Genomic DNA, 18,136 nt, shown 5'->3' with positions numbered 1-18,136 from the left:
ACCTAATCGTTGAAGCTGGTATTCCAGTCATTTGTAAAATCATTTCTCATGTCATGTGAAAAGAGTATTAGAAATTGTTCCTGTTGAGTGCAAAAGAGAATCAGTCTAAACTGATGTTAAAAAGGAATTCGGTGAGGGTAACTAGATGATTTAGAGAATAAGCATCGAGAGATGGAAAGTTTTCCTGCTAGAAAATCAATCACATGGAAGTTACTTTCATAAGCTGTTGAAAAAAATGGTGGATATTTCAGGACAATTTTCAGTGGATGGTTACTTACACACCCAGACGTGAATTAAATTGGTGGGATGAATCCCACCTTTACTTTAAAGACAACTTAATTTTAGGTAAGGATGAGAGTGCTGATAGAGGTGGAGGGACACTGCTGTTTTGCAGTTCAGGCTGTATATTCTGCAGAGAGAGAGAATATTCTCCAGAGTCTGCTTTTTTGCTGACAGACTTACTGTCAAAAGGCAAATTTTTTCAGTGATTCCTTCAACTAATATATTAGACATTACAGGAAAAAAGAGGGGGATAGAAGAGGAAAAGTAATTGCAGAGAAGTATTTTACATTCATTTCCATAATGAATATATGAAGGCAAATAGGTATAGTTAAAAAGAACAGCTTAACACCAAAATGCCCAATCACTTATCCCAAAATACCAATCAATTGAACATAACCTACTATTTGTATATTTCAATTAAGGATTAAATTGCATAGTAATTTTGTAATGATAAGTTAATAAAGGTTTTGGGTTTTTTTTCCAATTCTGCACATTTATTCAATTAATAAGAGCAAGATATATTTTTTCCTGAGTGGGGAAAAAATAAGGAGTTAAGTTTCAAAATGTGCAACATGGAATGTAATACTGTAAACTGATATATTTTTCTGCAAAACTGAAAAATTTTTTGCAATTTTAATCTGAGGAGGTGCATTTTGTCCAAGGAGGACATGTATACATAAACAAGCTGACTTACAGTACTCCATTTTCCATTAACATATTTTTCTGCAGGCACTAGGCAGAATTTATTTGCAAAATGATTAGGCTCTATTTTTTCTGTCTCTAGATATGTCCTTTCTCTACTCTCATCTTTCTTCCAAGAACTCTTATCCCAGTGAAATGTATGTTGGGAAAACTGTTGAACTTGCTGTGCAACCTGAATTTTAGGCAAAACTTGGGCAAATATTCAAAGTTGCATATACACAATCAGGTAATTAAATCACTAAGACATATTCCTGTAGAGGATTAGGCAAAGCTTGTGAAGCAGAGAAGAACAAAGACATTGAGATCAATATTCAGGTTCTGGGGATCAGCTGTTTTCAGAGCTGTTTATGGCAGCCAGACAGACAACGGTGATACAGGCAGAACTAAACCCCAACATATTTTCTGTACACCTAAGTGCTAAGTATTAGAATTCCTCCTAATTAAAACTACTTACTGTGGCTGCAGGTACGGCCTATGCTTAACGATGTTATCCTGATGCTGCTTAGAAACAAAATAGTAGCTTTTTAATGTAAAGATACCTGTGTAAATCTACTTAATATCTCCCTGACCATTCTCCTCCTGTTGCAAAACTATTTTTCTGTCATCTAAAGTAATGTCCAATTATTTATGTTTCCCATGGGAAAATTTCATAGAAAGGCAAAGAGAAAGTTTTCCAGTGACTTAACCATTTCCCAAGGTGTCCTGTAATTTTATAGTCCGACTGGGGAATTCACAATGTCCATATGGTATTTTTTCTTCCTTAGTACAAGAGAAGTGGGTCCTGCCTCTTAAAAATCTGTTTTAAATTCAGTGTATTCAAGGTACTACTGTCAAACTATACTCATGTGATTGATTATCCAATTTGTTAGTAATATTGTATACATTGAAGGAGTGTCATTTGACTTGGTTTGACAACTCCACCAGACTGTCATTGGCAGGTGTAGTGATGGGTTTAGTGTTTCCACAGCATTGCACTGAACAGCAGATTAAATTAAAATCACAGTGGTAGCACTGAAGCTGAAAGACTAACTGTTTAAGATTACAAAAACAGATCTCTGAAACTTTATGTACTTTTTAGAAAAGCTGTCTTAGAAGCACTGAATGAAACACAAAAGCATGGTTCACAAAAGATTAATCAAGTACAATGTGACGATGTCAGAGTTCATGTAAAAGAAAAAAATCTGGAAAATTGCATCACATGTTTTCCTCTCCACTTTTCAAACTGTCAAAAGATTTAAATTAAATTTGTGTTCTTATTTACATTAAGTTTACTGATGTAATTTAATTATTTTGGATTGAGCAACTCACGGTTTAAAGCAGCAAAATGGAGATATGAAAGAGACTGAACTTTCAGTGTCCTGAGTACGGCTTGCAAAGTCAAGACATACTGATTGTTTTTCCAAAAGTGTGCTTTGCAAGTGCAGTTACAGTATAAATGAAGACACCAGATACTGTGAATCTAAAAAGCATTCTTGTACTCCTATCGCACTGTGCAATAATTTCCATGGTAGATGGACATGGGAAGTGCGTCTGATAAGGAGATTCTTCTATAACCTAGCACAGAACTGGATTCAATTCCAGTCTGGTCAGAGATGAGTGGAAATGGCAGTTGTGCATCACACAACTGGCTGTGTATCCTCTACACCAATGCTATGTTGACTACACTTTCCATGATTTCTGACAAATATTCCTAATACTTCAGTGCTTTGGAAGACCTTGTGTTCATTCACTTTCTGCATACATTGTGAAGAAAACAAGATTTATTTTGCGTAAGGGAACAAAAAGTCACAAACCAATGGAATTCCTAAAATATCGGTGGAAATGCCTTTTGATTTACAGAAAGACATACAAGTGTCACCACTCTGAATTAAGTCAATGTAAATCCAGAATAAAGCTGTTGAAATTAAGGGATCATATTTATTTCTCTTAAACATATGTCTGGATTTTCTCATTATATTTATTCTCATAAGGGAAAGGATTTTTGTCCCAGATGGCTCACTTGAGAGTAGAACGTGGCAAAAAGGACTGGTGGCTTGTCATGATACTGGTATTGTGGTTTCCCTATACAGTGTTGGACATATGGAAGAGCTGCTGATTTCTTGTCATGCAGGTATGAGGCAAGTATGAATCACCTAGCTGAAAAATTTCTATACATCTTTTCTAATTTACAAGAAGCATTGTTTGACACTGACTAAGAGACCTTTTTCCCCTTAGGGAACCCTCATACTGGTTTCTTTTCCCTACTTTTCTATTGTCTCAGCCAACTCGAGAACTGAGGTTCTGTTCCTGTCTCTTGAGGAATGTCCTTTTTGTGTAGGGTGGGATCTTTCTCAGGTTTCCTCATTCAGTTGTGCTCCTGCCTTCCATGCAGAGTCTGGATACTCTCCTGCTTTACTCTGCCTGACATATTTCTTTACGGTTACCTCCAGATTCTAAGGGCTTGCTCCACTCCCTGGGTCACTGTCAGGAAATCTAACAATATGGGGTATTGATCATTTTCTCTCTCCCTCATTGAAGATTTTTTGAGGAACATATTCAATGTAGAGTTTTACCAGGTTACATTTTTGTTTTCAGGTTGTACGTGATTTTCCTGTGTCTAAACTCCTTTAAAATACAATAGTCACATTTTTTAAATCACGTGCTGTAGACTCTCTGAAATATTTTGGTAGCAGAATTGATTGTAAACTAATGATCCACTCTGGCTCCTATATCTTAAAAGAAAAAGAAAATAAAAGAGCCAACCCACAGAAAATTTGGGGGATTCAGTATGTATTTTTTCTTCCTTTTATCTTCTTCCTTGCACTTGCTGGAGGTTACAGTACTTCTCCTGGACACTCCTTCATATTGCTGTTTTAAGCTCCAAGGAACAATTGCAGAGTTTGACATTTTGACAACTTGCTTTCAGCAGATGGGAAAATTTCATTAGATGACTGTTATTGCCTGTTACATAATACTAATACTTGAGCAACCTGGTCTAGTCCAAGCTGCCCCTGCCTGTGGCAGGGGAGATTGGAACTAGACAATCCTTAAGGTCCCTTCCAAGCCAAACCATTCTGTGATTCTATGATTTGCACAAAATAGGGCTCATGGAGCATTATGCTTCCATTATTGCTATTTTCTGTAATATTCTTCCCTGGATTATGTGGTCACAGTCCCTGACAGATGAGGGCTCTGCTTGCACTGTTATGCATCATGTCTAATAAACATTTAAAGGAAGTTTCAAGTGGTTTACCACTGTGGGAAATGCTCATTAGAAGTTAACAATACAGGCACGCCTTAGACTAAAATTAGTTTTATATAGTCTATTGAATTAAGCTACCAAAAAAGAAACAGCTACCATTTTTTTGTTTTAAGAAAAACAAAAAAATGCTGAGAATTGCTTCCAGCATCTCTTCTCAAACCACAAGATTCAGTGAAGGAATGAACACTGTTAAGGTCTCTCTCTCTGACTCCTGCTTCCCACTCTGTTACCTTCTTGCTGAACTCCCCTTGCATGATTTTTGCCTTCTCCCAGCAAAACCACATTACCATTACTCATCCTTATATAATTACATGGCTGGAATTTTACTTTTCTGTGAATACTCTACACAGCAGGACAGTTTTATAGCCTATAAAGAATCATCCAGAATATGAAATGCACCTAACTACTGACACCTAGACAAGGTCAGCTTGAAACCAAATCATACTTGATTCCAGATTTAAAGTATAACCATGATTAATATGTGTGTGTATATAAGTGAAAAGATTCATTTTGTGAGGAAGCAAAGCCTTATTCAATAACTCTCAGGTTCCTCCATCCCTCCTAAAGAAATGGGAACATTTTGGCACAATACTGCTATATAAACCACAATAACGAGCTCCAGTTTTGTTTCAATAACTTCACTGTCTCAGAAGGTGTAGCTTCCATTTCCATCCTCTATCCATTTGTACACCAAGAAAGGATAGATCTGCAGTATGAATTAGATTATTTGAGAATGTTTCAGTTTTCCTCCTTCGTATATTGATCCTAATTTCTGTGAAGGTGTTAGCTACTTTCAGATAGCTACTATTCAGTTCAGAACAAACAGTTCCTGTGAAAAATGCCGTCTTAAAGTTGGTAATTTTTCATTTTGACTATTTGTTGTTCCTTTACTTTCTGTCCCTTGATTTAGATGGCAAGAAAATAAACAAGGCCATATCTAGTAGGTACTTTTTGGTAAATAAGCGCTTCTGGCAAAAGGCATCCAGAATGTTGGTTGAAAAGAAACTCTGTATGAGTCAGCAATGTGTATTCAAAGCCCACAGAGCCAACTGTATTCTAGGCTTCATCAAAAAACACATGACCAGCAGGTGAGGGAGGTGATTCCCCCCTCTATTCTGCTCTCATAGGACCCCATGTGGAGCACTGCATCCAGTTCTGTCGGGGTCTCCTCCCCCTGCCATGGAGCCCTGGGAGAGGGACCCTGATGGGGGGGAGACACGGGGTTTCCCTGCCCCTGGTCAGCCTCGTTCCCCATTGGTTGGTTTGTGTTTCCCTGTGCAGGCAAAGGACCCTTGGTCCAGTGATTGAGCAGTTCCTCAGCAAAGCTCCGGCCATGCGGGTGGAGAAATAAACAGCTCTGAAACAGCTATCAAGAACCTGTCCGTCATATATATTTCTTTTCCACGGGACTCCTGGTTTGATATATGCGTGTTGCAGTATCCCCACTGTAACAAATGGTGGGGAATTGTGAGCAGAACGATCCCCGATCCCTAAGCGACTGATTTGTGTGAGTAAACCCTAGAAACTTTGGATTCCTCTTCTTGGTTTTGCTTTGCTATTCCATATCTAAACTATGGAGGAACCGTGGGAAGACTCTTGGCTCTCAGAGCCGCATATGGACATTTATCTTAAACTTAAATGATTCTTGAACAACGATTTGTAAATTTTAGCTTGATTCAAGCTCAAAAAGAACTGAAACACTTCCTGGCATGGTTGTTTAAGAACTTTTTCTATGTTTCTTGGGATTTAATTCTTACCAAGGAGTTTTGGAAGGCCATTTGGACACAGTTAATATTGGAGTCAAAATACATGCTAATGGAAGAATATTTTCGTGAATATTATTTAATTACCGAGACTGTTGAGCAATGTCAGCTGTGTCCTGGCGAAGGGAAGCCTGGCGCAGGGACCGTGCGGCCCAGGCCACGTGCACCGAGCGCTCTGCGAGCAGCAGCGAGGCAGTTCCCGTGCGCGGGCGGAGCCACGCGAGCCGCAGTGTCGGTGGCGGAGCGAGGCGCGGCGGGAGCGGCGGTACCCGGCAGTGCCCGCCCGGCCCCGCGCAGCGCGTGGTGGAGCGAGCCCCGTGAACGCCCGACTGAGGGGGCGGCGTGCGGGCGGTGGCTGGCGGCAGCGGCGGTGGAACGGAGCCGCGCCCAGCCGAGACGCGCGCTGGAGCAGAGCGCGGGGTGTCGTCGCTCGGGGGCCCGGCCGAGATGTGGGTACAGTGCCCGGCAGCGGCAGCGAAGCTGCAACCAGAGGAGGCGACGCATGGAGAACTGAGCGGCGCGGCCCGACCCGGCCCGTGCAGCCCCGAACGCAACCCCGGGAAGAGCGCGCAGGCACGAGCAGCTCCGGCAGCCCCAGCAGCTCTGACAATTCCAACACAGGAGTGACCGAAAGAGAGAGCAAAGACGCAGCGAGACAGAAAACAGCAGCCACTCGGAAAAAGGAAAAGATCATAGTAGCTAAGATCTTAGGGATAGTAAAATGGTATAATGTTAAGCAAAAGTATGGTGACAACCAGCAAGACATATTCGTGCATAGAACTGCTATTAAAAATAATAACCCTGAAAAATGCATCCCAAGCTTGGGAGACGGAGAGGTGGTGGAATTCAAAATTATACAAGGTAGAAAAGGGTTACAAGCAGCAGAGGTCACTGGGCCTGATGGTGTTCCTGTAAAAGGCAGTATATATGCCAAAAATCGTAGTCACCTTAGACAATATCTCCATTGCAAACCCCCCCTACAGTCTCCCTTTCCTAATCCCACCTTTCCCTTTTACCCTATGTCCTATTACCCCCAGTGTATTCCCAATCTGTTTTTTCATCCATGGTTTCCCTCACAAAATCATACCTTTGCCAATTGTTTCCCCAAAAATCCCTTTCCAATGCTGAGTGGGGGATGAAAAGGGGGAGGGAAGAAATTAAACCCTCTCCTGCATCAGTTTCCCCACAAAGCATGCTTGGACAGTCCTGTCCCACTTCTGTCAGCCTTAAGATGTTCCACAGAATCTGTTTGGACATTCAAAGACTCAGGAGGGTGGCTTGTTTTGTTTTGAAACTGTTCTTGTTATGTTTATCCAGTTGTTTTCATTCTCCTTTTATTAAAATAAAACGGGTGAGGTGTTGGGGTCCCTCCCCTGCCATGGAGCCCTGGGAGAGGGGCCCTGAGGGCACAGACACGGGGTTTCCCTGCCCCTGCTCAGCCTCGTTCCCATTGGTTGGTTTGTGTTCCCTGCGCGGGCAGAAGGACCCTTGGGCCGGTGACTGGAACAGTTCCTCAGCAGAGCTCCGGCCATGCGGCTGGAGAAATAAACATCTCTCTGAAACAGCTAGCAAGAATCTGTCTGTCCATATATATTTCCTTTCCACGGGACTCCTGGTTTGATATATGAGTGTTACAGTATCCCCACTGTAACACAGTTCTGCTGTTTCCAACAAATGAAGGATGTGGACCTGTTGGAGCAAGTCTAGAGGAGGGCCATGAAGATGATCACAGGGCTGGAGCACCCCTCCTGTGAGGACAGTATGAGAGAGTTGGGGCTGTTGAATCTGAAGAAGACACTGGGGAGACCTCAGAGTACACTTCCAGTACCTAAAGGTGCCTACAAGAAGGCTGGAGAGGGACTTTTGACAAAGGCATGTTGCTACATGATAGGACAAAAGGGAGTGGCTTTGAACTGAAAGAGGTTAGATTCAAATTAGATATTAGGAAATTTGCTGTGAGGATGGTAAGGCACTGGAATTGGTTGCCCGGAGAAGTTGTGGATGCTTCATCTCTGCAAGTGTTCAAGGCCAGATTGGATGGGGCTTTGAGCAACCTGGTCTAGTGGGTGACCCTAGTTGGAAATAGATGATCTTTAAGGTCCATTCCAACCCAAACCATTCTGTCCTCCTATAAAAATTTGTAACTGTTGGGACTTACAACTACTTTCTGGTGTCTATCTGTGTAGTTATCAAAATGTTTGATAAAAGTAGCTGGCTACAGGATGGCAGCTGATTCAACCTTCCATCCTTACCCTTAAGAATAAAGGCTACAGGATTCAACATTCAAGTGTGGAGAGCTCAGAAAGTTTGTTTGGTTTTGGATTTGGTTTTTGCTGGGGTTTTTCTTTTTGTATACAGGATTAGAGGCAACTGAAAAGAAAAAAAAACCCTCTATATTTGTTGGAAATCCATTTATACTTTTCAAATTAAACAAATGCTTTCACATGAGCAACAGAGTCACTACCGTAACAATGTCAACTGTCAGTTGCTGGTCATGCATGACAGATTCACTCTGTTATTTCTACTTCACATTTAAGGCTTATTCTCCAACTTTTAATTATGCTCTAATACGTTGTGAAAGATTTAATTTTATTGAGCAAAACTGATCCTTAAATGATTTCAGAACCAAAGCTGAAGACTTTAGAAATGAAAGAATTTCAAGGACAGCAATCAAACTGTTAGCAATCAAACTCTTATTCTACTATTGGCAAAGCAGAATTTGACCTAATTCCCATTTTTTTTGAGCTACATCAGCAGCACAGTTGTTATAACCTGTTACACCTGTGCGTACATGTAGAGTGTGTACGGCTGATGTTGAAAAAGTTGCACTTTGGCTTGAAGAATGGTGAGACTTACAAGAATCTGGCCTGAATCTGAGATAAAAAAAATCTCTGAACTCAATGAGTACCTACATAGTGCTTTTGAACTGCAGTTCATAATTAGAACTAAGCAAAAATATCCCCCAAAGAACATGAAACCAAAACAGCCAAAATCAAGACCCTTGAAATTAACATCAGTTTGGGCCAAACAGAGACTATTGAATATGATCATAAATATCTTTGACACAGTCATGCTTCTTTTCAAATAATGTTGCATAAAGGCATTATACCAATGTAGTTGGAAAGTGATTTGTTAACAAGGGCAAATCTCAGACCAAGCTAAATTTGTAGGAAACAATCTATGATACGATTAATTTTACTAATTGAAAGCTTGCCTAATATCAGGACATACTGTGATTTTATTTCAAATTAGGGTTATACCATGGTATGTTAATTCACAGCTGAATGATCCAGCAAAGCAAGATGTGAGTAGTTGTTCCTTAGTATCACACACAAGGCTTTTAACAGAGCAACACTAAAGACAATAACTCCTAGCCTGTAGCTCATTATCTTTTAAAAAATCTTTAACAAACATGAGAGAGACATAGGAAACTTCCAATTTTCTCTGCATAAGCAACATTTCTTTCTGACGTGCCTCTTTCTGCACTGCCTCCTCTCTTTCTCCTAATTTTACAGTGTAGAAAGCCACACAGACTGGTGTGGAGCAATAACTTTTGAAGCAAGTCCACTGACTGATTGCTATGATCACAGTTGAACAGATCGAACTCCAAAAGAAGTGTCTTTATCAAGGAGCTGCCAATTGTATTTCTGCAGAAGGGTGGGAAGTGGACTGTCAAGTAAAAGCTCACATAGCAGTACGGGCTGTCTTTCTGGGGTTTAGTCTTTTAAGCATACCTTTCTCTTGTAGCTCAAGTGCAAGTAAGATGGTAGGTTAGAGGGATCAGTCTCAAATTTCAGTTTCTGGTGGACAAGATCAAACTGATTTCAAGCACGGAATCAGAGGGATTAGCCATCAGATCCCCTCTGAATATTTGTTTAAGGCCTAGCATGCTAAGAACTTAATGTTAAGAAGAGTTTCAATTGTTACTATTGTACAAAAGTAGTTAGAGAAACACAGGCAGAAGACCAAAGGGTAGACACAGGCTGCCTGATTTGCACAGCATTATAGGGAATTTGAAACTCAAAATATAAAACTTCAGAATTATTATATCTTCCAATATATCTATCAAGGGGAAGATATTGAAATAAAACTTCTTTGTAATGATCTGGAAACTTGTGAAAATAAATGAAGTCTTCCATATGCAACATAAGAAGGATGAAAAACTGTCTCAATTTTCAGATGTGTTGTGAGTGGGGAGCTAGGTTTCATGATATCTATGCACAAGACTGCCACAGTAAGCTCATTCGTACTGAATATTCACAGAAGCCCATATAGGCTGCTGGGGCAAGATGTTATGCTGATACCTCAGAAACAGGAAATAGGAATACTGCTAACATAGACCTTTTCAAACACTATTTTCTATAACACATGGGTTAGTCACTGCTTGGGAAAAAACAAGCTAATTTGATGTAAACTGTTTTGTTTCACAGTGAGGGTACATGCCCAGCAGATATTGTCCTTCCTCCTCCCTCCATCTTCATTGTAAGAAAATATCTCCCTTTTTGTTTCGTGTTGTCCTTTTCCCTCAACTTTCCTCTCTATTCTTATGTTCCCAGATTTCTTTTCATTCCTACGATCCCTGAATATTTCAGCCTCCTAAATTTCCTTCAGAAACTTTCTCTTGCACATAATTTTTACCCTCCTCTAGAAAACCTCTGACTATCTTGTACATAGGTGAGTGTACAAATATTCAGTGCTGAGAAATTGTTCATAATTAAACCAACACATAAATTATATGGATATGTATTGTTTTTCTAGAATTGCTAGTGAAAAGGAAGACAGAAATAATAGACAGTAAAAAAAAGGGAAAGGGAAATAGAATAACCAGAAGAGAAAAAGAGTGATCTCATGTTCTTGCCTTTCCCAATAATGAAGTAAATTGTTACTGATATTATTAAGGTCAGAGAGGGAAAAAAGAATTTTTTAAGGTGAATATCTGTTGAGTTTGTTGCAAATGAAAGTTAATTTAGGAACCAGGAATTAGGAAAATAACATTTTTTGGCTGAATTCATTAGTCTGTTTTCTATGTAATATATATATACATATTGTTCTATGTGTGAAAGTGGAAGTGACGTAGAATGAAAAAATCAGGCAAATTGGAAAACCATAAAATAATTAGATTTAGATTGCAGATCAGTAGAAAAAGTATATAATCTAGGATCTTTAAATATTGAGTAATGTCACAAAGCCACTGAAAAATTCAGTCACGGCTATGGACCAAAATTATGAATTCTGTGGCTTTGTAACCATTTCTTGTGAGAGAGCTTCAAGCAAAAAAAAAAAAAATTATGAATTTATAAAATAGCTGTATTCATGCCTGTTTCAGAGTCTTAAAACAATGGTAAGTAGGCAATTATAGAAAAGCTTAAGCCTTGCAGGTTTTGGAAAATTGGAAGAGAAGTATGTCAGTAATACTACCTGAAAATAAATAGTATAGATTCTCAGAGTCTTCCACAGGTATCCATATGTGCTGTCATCCCCCAAATCCCTCCTGTCTCTCTGTGACTATCCTGAAAGCCTCACCCAGTAAAGAGCCTTTGTGGAACCCTGACATGTGCCTCTTGCCTCCAGGCTAAACCTCACAGGTAATCAAAGAGTTTGTTGTTTTAAAGGGTATTCTCTGCAAAAGCAGAAGATCTGCTACTCCCTGCCTATGTCAGAGAGCCCGAGTGGTTTTAAGCATAAGAAATTACTGCCGAGGTCTAAACAATGAGTTTAAATAATTATCAAGTGTGTTCAGTCCTCCTGTGCTTTTCATGAAAACAGCTCCTGAGTACCTGACCTGAATATGAATGAGAGTTACAAGATTATGTTCTGGTTGGTAGTTTTATTGGTGTCATAATAACAGAGCAAAATGAGTCTATTATCTCCTCTTTTTGTATTTTTCCTCTGCTGAAGGGAAATAATTTTTTAGCTCTCTCTCTTTTCAGACGCTGGGTAGGAACAGTGTTTGCTCCTTCTGCTGGTGCTACCTGATAAACAGGATGAAGAAAAAGACTAATGGAATTTGTTACAGAAGATGCTCTCTGGCCACATTCTATTTCGTGCCTTACAACCTATTGTCCATTAAAAAATCAACAACAAACCAAACCCCCACAAAAACTGACTGTGAATTGAAACAACTGCCATATTTTGGAAGTGGACTGTGTATTATCCTAACAGACCCTGCAAGGACTAGGTTTTTATTTAAACTATCTCACTTCTGCAGGATGGGATCCCTCAAACCAATGTATGAGAGCGGAATTTCCAATAGATTTGCAACATGGCTTGCAGGAAAGAAAATCTGCTAAGCAAGAGGAAGAAATGTGAGCGACAAATTCAAGTTATTTGATGTATCTTAGAACTACTCTTCTGGAAGAAAATTAACGTATTTTACTTTTTGTATTTTAGAAACATTTCCAAGTGCTTCCAATAATCTGAGCCCACCAAATTTACTCTGTTGTGTAGAAGTAAGTACCTATGTTTGAAAGTTACTGTGATTAAGACGTTATTTGGAAAAAGTATGGCTTTTCAGTATTTTCTAGTGTCAAATACTTTCTATAAAGGGAACCTTGGTGAGGAAAGTAGTAGTTCATACAGACCTCTAGTGTTTTCACTAAGAATGTAAAAAAATGCATTAACTAGCGCCAATTTTACTTGTATCTCTCTTCTTTCTTCCATGACAGACAACTATTCATCATTAAATAAATACATACAGCGCATTAATTTTCACTTATGTTTCTCTCTGGGCTTTCCACCTAAATTTATACTGCTTATAGCAAAAAATCAATAATAAAAAAAAAGATTGAAAAATCAGACGATTGAATCTCAGCTGATAACCAGATGTATATAACACATGCATTTCCAAAGACCATCTCACTGAAGAGCTATTGCCTGCTTATCCAGAAATAATCCCATTCTCTGCAGCTGGCAGTAAATGAATCTCTTTTCACTAGACTCAGAAAAAATCAGTTGTTTCTCTTTCACTCTCCCTGTCTCTTCTGTGTTCAACAATATGGGACGTGTTATTAAATGACATCTAACAGAGAAGACAAATATTTTTACACATTTGACAAACTTACTAGCTGCCGTGACTGCATTTTCTGCCACTGCATGCGTTGAAGTTATGTTGATCACATGTTATTATGGAAGTTACATGTAATTATAGTTAGATACCAAAAATAATTAATTCAAATAATTTCTACAGTGCAACAGAGTTATAAAATAATTATGGTGTCTATTCACTATATAATACTATTACAAGGCTTAAAAGATGTTGCATTTTCTATGTGTTACAAATGAGATTTTAATTTTCAGGCTCAGACCAATGACCAATTACAAATCTGCATGCATTATTATCTGAAATTTATCAAGTGCTAAACTTTTACATGCAGATAGCTGTGATAAATCAGCTGCCAAGAAATAGCTGGTGGTTAATAATTGGATAACCAATGCAATTATCTAGAGAGAATGATAACTGTTTTGTTGAGGTGATAATTATGTATCATTACTATTATGAAATTGCCAAATATGGAGAGCTGATGTGGGTAATTAAAAGCTGTTGGTATTTTAAATATATATTGCTTGTAAAATATTATACATCCTTTGCACAAAGCAGGACGAACTTAATATGAGCTGACACTTAGTTGTTCCTTTTGCAGTGACCATTTTGCCGTATCCATGTCTTTTTATCAAGACTCTTGACTTGCCTTGTCTTTTAAGTCTGAATCTTTCAAACTTTTTTGCATGAAGTTAATTTGATGCATTTTCAGTGGTGGATTTTTACCAAAACTCTTGCCTTTGATATTAAAGCCTTCCAGGCTCTCTGAGCATTTGCATGACTCCTTTTTTATACTAAACCTACATGAACATAAATACTGTATAACCTGAAGAGGAAAGAAAGTCCAGATACCTCTTGGTCTTGCTTAGGCTGAATATGAACAAACCCCAAAAAGAGTGGAAGTAACTTTTCTGGAGAGAAGCATCCTGTTCCCTTGCTGCTATCACTCAGCATTCAGCACTAACAAATATCTCAGCCTTCCCTAAGGATTTTATCTTCACTTCTAAGAGGAAAAGGAAGACAACACAAATCTCAAATTCAACTTTGTACTTTAGCCCAAAATTATAATACTGCATTCAGATACTCTTATCTGAATAGACTGTATACTTGATGAATTTTCGCTCCTGAATGATACCATTAGAGACTTTTGTTAAAGATGTTACTATCACTTCAGTGCCAAATTATGCTCTTGTCTTGCACAGGGAATAAAGGAGAGTGGATTTTTCTTCTCTGCTATGTATTTTGCATAGAAAGAAGGATAAATGGAATTGCCTTTACCAAAGGAGTACAGGAGCTGTTCTCTCCCTGCACTCGAGACATAAACTACAACAGCAAGAGGTCTGCTCCTCTCTGGCTGCTTTCTGAGAGTGGGGCAGAATGCAACATTTTATTAACCAATTTTCCTTTGTGGGATCTCTTATGGGAAGATTGCAGCCTTGCATATACATGCAGATCTCAACAACCTGTGGCAGTCTTGAGGTCTTATGTTGCCACACTTCATGTTCCCAAAACAATTAGCAATGGAAAAGCACCAAGAAGTCATATGCTTAGGCACAGGAAAATGAAAAAGCTTAATTAGGTCCTGCAGGCAGTATAATGAAAATGTGGAAACAAATCTGTTACAGAAGATAGATGAATGTGAGGCTGGTGTGCAGGATCAAGCCATCTGTAGGCAGCCAAAAGTAATTTAAATTGGTGTTTTGACCAACTCTGGCTGCAAGAGCCATTAAGGGCACCCATGTGTTAGTTTAATTGTGGTTAAGTCAGCATTTCTTCTGCAAACATTACTGTATTTTAAAAGCCTGGTGGATGCAGCTGTCTGGGTTAAAACTTTAGATACAGGTCCTGGCACATTCTCTGTAAAAGAACTCCCCAGTTTTTGTGGGACTAGGAGAAATATCTCTTTGATATAGTACCAAGGAGGTGGATGTTGGCTTGGGCCCCTCCTCAGAACATGGTGGTCTAACCCCCTGATGCCCTCCTTGGGGGTGGACAAAATACAGAAGTAAAAGGCAAAAGTAGCACACAGGGAACAATTTTGGAGGTTTTGTCTATCTTCATTGTTATGAAGTTGCATAAAAGAATTCAAGTCCATTACAGGAAAATTTCTGAAAGGTTCTGGAAAAAAGCTAAGTCAATTTGTGCAGATTAGAATTCCCAAGAGGAACCAGTTTTAGTGACAAAGTCACGTACAATAACTATGTGGATGTAATGTGTATTCACACCAATCTGCTCATATGGAAACAAACCCAAACCCTAACCACAATACTTCCTTGTAGGCAGACATCTCCAAATATGTTAAAATTGCCAGCATGGTTCTTAAGATCATGATAAGAACTACAGAAATAGGATTTACTATTTCATGGCAAATAATATAACCCCTAATATTGTCCTTTTTATTTGCTTCCTGGATTTTTATACTTTCAACTTTGCTCCTCAACCACAATGGCATGCTACTTCTTTTTTTAATCTTAAAGTTGAGATTCTCAGGTAATCACTTCATTATGAGAGTGAAGGCCCCAAAAAAACCAGCTCAATTGGACAAATTACAAATTGGAGTAATGAAAGTTATTAACAGAAGAGACTGAATTTGGTAATGAATTTGGACATTTCAAAGCATGCAAACCAAGAGCCACACACCCTCCAATTATTTTCCTATAATTTTGAGTTGGTAGAAAGTAGAAACAGCAAGCAATTAATTAAAAATGTACTCAAACAACCCAGAGTTTCTTTATGCTACAGAAAGCAAGACATATTTCAGTCCTGTTTATGCTAACTTGTTGAGTTCTTTTGATCATAATTTACATGCTTTCTTGCATGTTAACTTTAACTCACACTTCAGAATTTGAAGTTGACTTTTAGTTCTGCAGTTCATACAACAGTTTGGAAGTTACTGATAATTACATGGTAGAACTAACCCTTAAATGGATATTCTGTATGGGACCTTTTGTCTGCAGTTTATATTCTTGATAGCACAAAGTATGGTGTGAAAAAAGGAAAATGAGAGTGAAAAGATAAAACATAAAAAGATACAGTTCTGAAGGAAAACAGGGAAGGAGAAAGTTTTTGGAAAGTTTTAAAGAAAGAAGCTGAAAGGAAAACAGTGCATGAAAAATGAAATTCAGACTCAGAAGTAAAATATAGATAATTACCACTAATACATATATTAGCCTACATTTTATAAAAGAATGGTACTTTTTTAGAATATGGCCCATTTAAAAATAATTTTTTTTAGAATGATGAGTTATCATTTTAATATAGAGAACTGTTAAAGTGGCTGTGGCACTATGAAGGCAATGGCTGAAATATGCAAATCAGTACAGTGTTCTATAATTAGGCTAAAAATGTGATTTTTTTTCTACTTCATAAATTTGATTTTATTTCTGCTATTGAAACATTATATATTTTTTTTAAATCTCTATCAATTATTTTTTCATGGTTTAGACAAGTGGCATAGATGATATGTAGAACATTTTCTGAATAATGTCAGTGAAAATAAATTAATAACATCTACCTTTTAATGCAACATTTAACTCCTACCTGTATTTTAGTATAAGCTTTGTTTAGTCAATAAGAGCAAAACATACTTCTTAGTATCTTTCTGGGAAGGAAAATATCCATGACTGCTGACTTTATTATCTAAAACCTACGTTTTCTAAGCTTAAGTATAGTAAATAACCATAATGTTGAAACAGGATGTTTATGCTCAACATAATCTCGTAAATTATACTGTATGGTTGTTGAATATATAAATATCCATGAAAATATACATATTCCTACTTACCCAACGGACAGGAAAGGCTCCTTTGATTCAAGTCTGTCAAGTGAATAACAAAAGTTTTAAACATATGTATTTATTGTGTTTAAGAACAATTATACAATGAATTTAAAACAGCCATTCTCAGTATCAAGTTTATTTAATGGCACAATTTAACATGAATAGAAGGGCATGATTCATTTTACTATGAGCTTAACTCTGAGAAAATCCTATTTACCTAATGAAATTTGGTCTAGAAATCAAGTATTTACAAAGCAGCACATCTAGGCCCTTTATATTGCACAGATTCAGATGATTTGTGTAGATATTTGCATAGAATGGCTAGAGTGAACAAGAAATACTTTGTTCTTTTTGTTGTCTTTTTTTTTTTTATTCTTGATGTTCAGGATTAAACTTTAAACACGCACTTCTTTTTATTTTTTTTTTTGTTGGTTTCCAGCATCCTATGCTCATATGACATGATCACTTCACCATTATGAGAACTTCTGTCCCATTTGCCAGAACTGGCCTTGTGCTGGATCTGGGTGTCAGATCCAGAATCATGCCCAGTTCTAAACCCAGTGGTTAAAAGTGCTCTCCCACTCCCTGCTGTTGCTGCTGTCGCTGTGAGGAGATGCAGCACCTGCACACTGGCAGGAGCCTCTTCTACTGGTAGTTTCCATCCAGCCAGGATAGATATAAGAGTCCTCATCGATGTTACCAGGCAGTGTTTCTGCTCTGGTATCTGCAACAGGCTGCCCTTATTTTTTTAGTGTGTTCTAGCTTCAGTGAGTTTACAGGATAATTAGTATGTGTTTTTAGGATCCTTTATAAATGTGTTTAAAGTTTACAGCTGACTAATTTTGAGTGGTTACATGACATGCAAAAATGTTCCGTTGTGATGATTCCCACTGAGCATATTGTGTTAGGAAGAGCAGCAAATAAACACCCTGGTCATTAATATCTCTTTGTAGCCTTTAAAAAAAGTGTTTCTAATGCAGCAAAGTGTATCATGTGTGGAACTGAACATTTCATTTATGAGTCTGAAGCCAATTTAGTCCCACAAAGAAATACTTGAAATATAATTAATTTTAAACAATTATAATCAATTGTAAAATAAAGTACAGTAAATAATAAATGTTTTAAGACAAGAAAGTCCTCTTTGTAAAAAAAATGAGTACTGTTGTAGTTATTATTCATTCAGCAAAAGTTTTGTGCAAAAACTCACAAACCAATAGACCAGTTTAGTTGTTACCACCATCTAAAATCCAAAATGTATTGAAAACACAGTCCCTTTTCTGTTGTCCTAATGACTATAGCTCACCATTCCATTTCTTTCTGGGGTTGAAATC

General features: G+C 38.0%; 1 protein-coding gene across 9 annotated transcripts in view; it reads right to left on the bottom strand.

Annotated features, from left to right (window-relative positions):
- Window positions 1-18,136, bottom strand: part of RALYL (RALY RNA binding protein like) — a 386,418-nt gene that overhangs the window by 41,312 nt on the left and 326,970 nt on the right. For 7 of the 9 annotated variants that reach the window (XM_032128423.1, XM_032128430.1, XM_032128447.1 and 4 more), the window contains one exon: window positions 16,812-16,844. The exons of the other annotated variants lie outside the window; for them this stretch is intronic. In XM_032128423.1, coding sequence (XP_031984314.1) covers window positions 16,812-16,844 — 33 coding nt within the window. The remainder of the gene's footprint in view (window positions 1-16,811; window positions 16,845-18,136) is intronic. 9 annotated transcript variants of the gene reach the window in all.

This window comes from Corvus moneduloides, chromosome 1, assembly GCF_009650955.1.
Source record: "Corvus moneduloides isolate bCorMon1 chromosome 1, bCorMon1.pri, whole genome shotgun sequence".
Lineage (NCBI taxonomy): Eukaryota > Metazoa > Chordata > Aves > Passeriformes > Corvidae > Corvus > Corvus moneduloides.
This window is presented reverse-complemented; position numbering and strand designations above follow the sequence as displayed.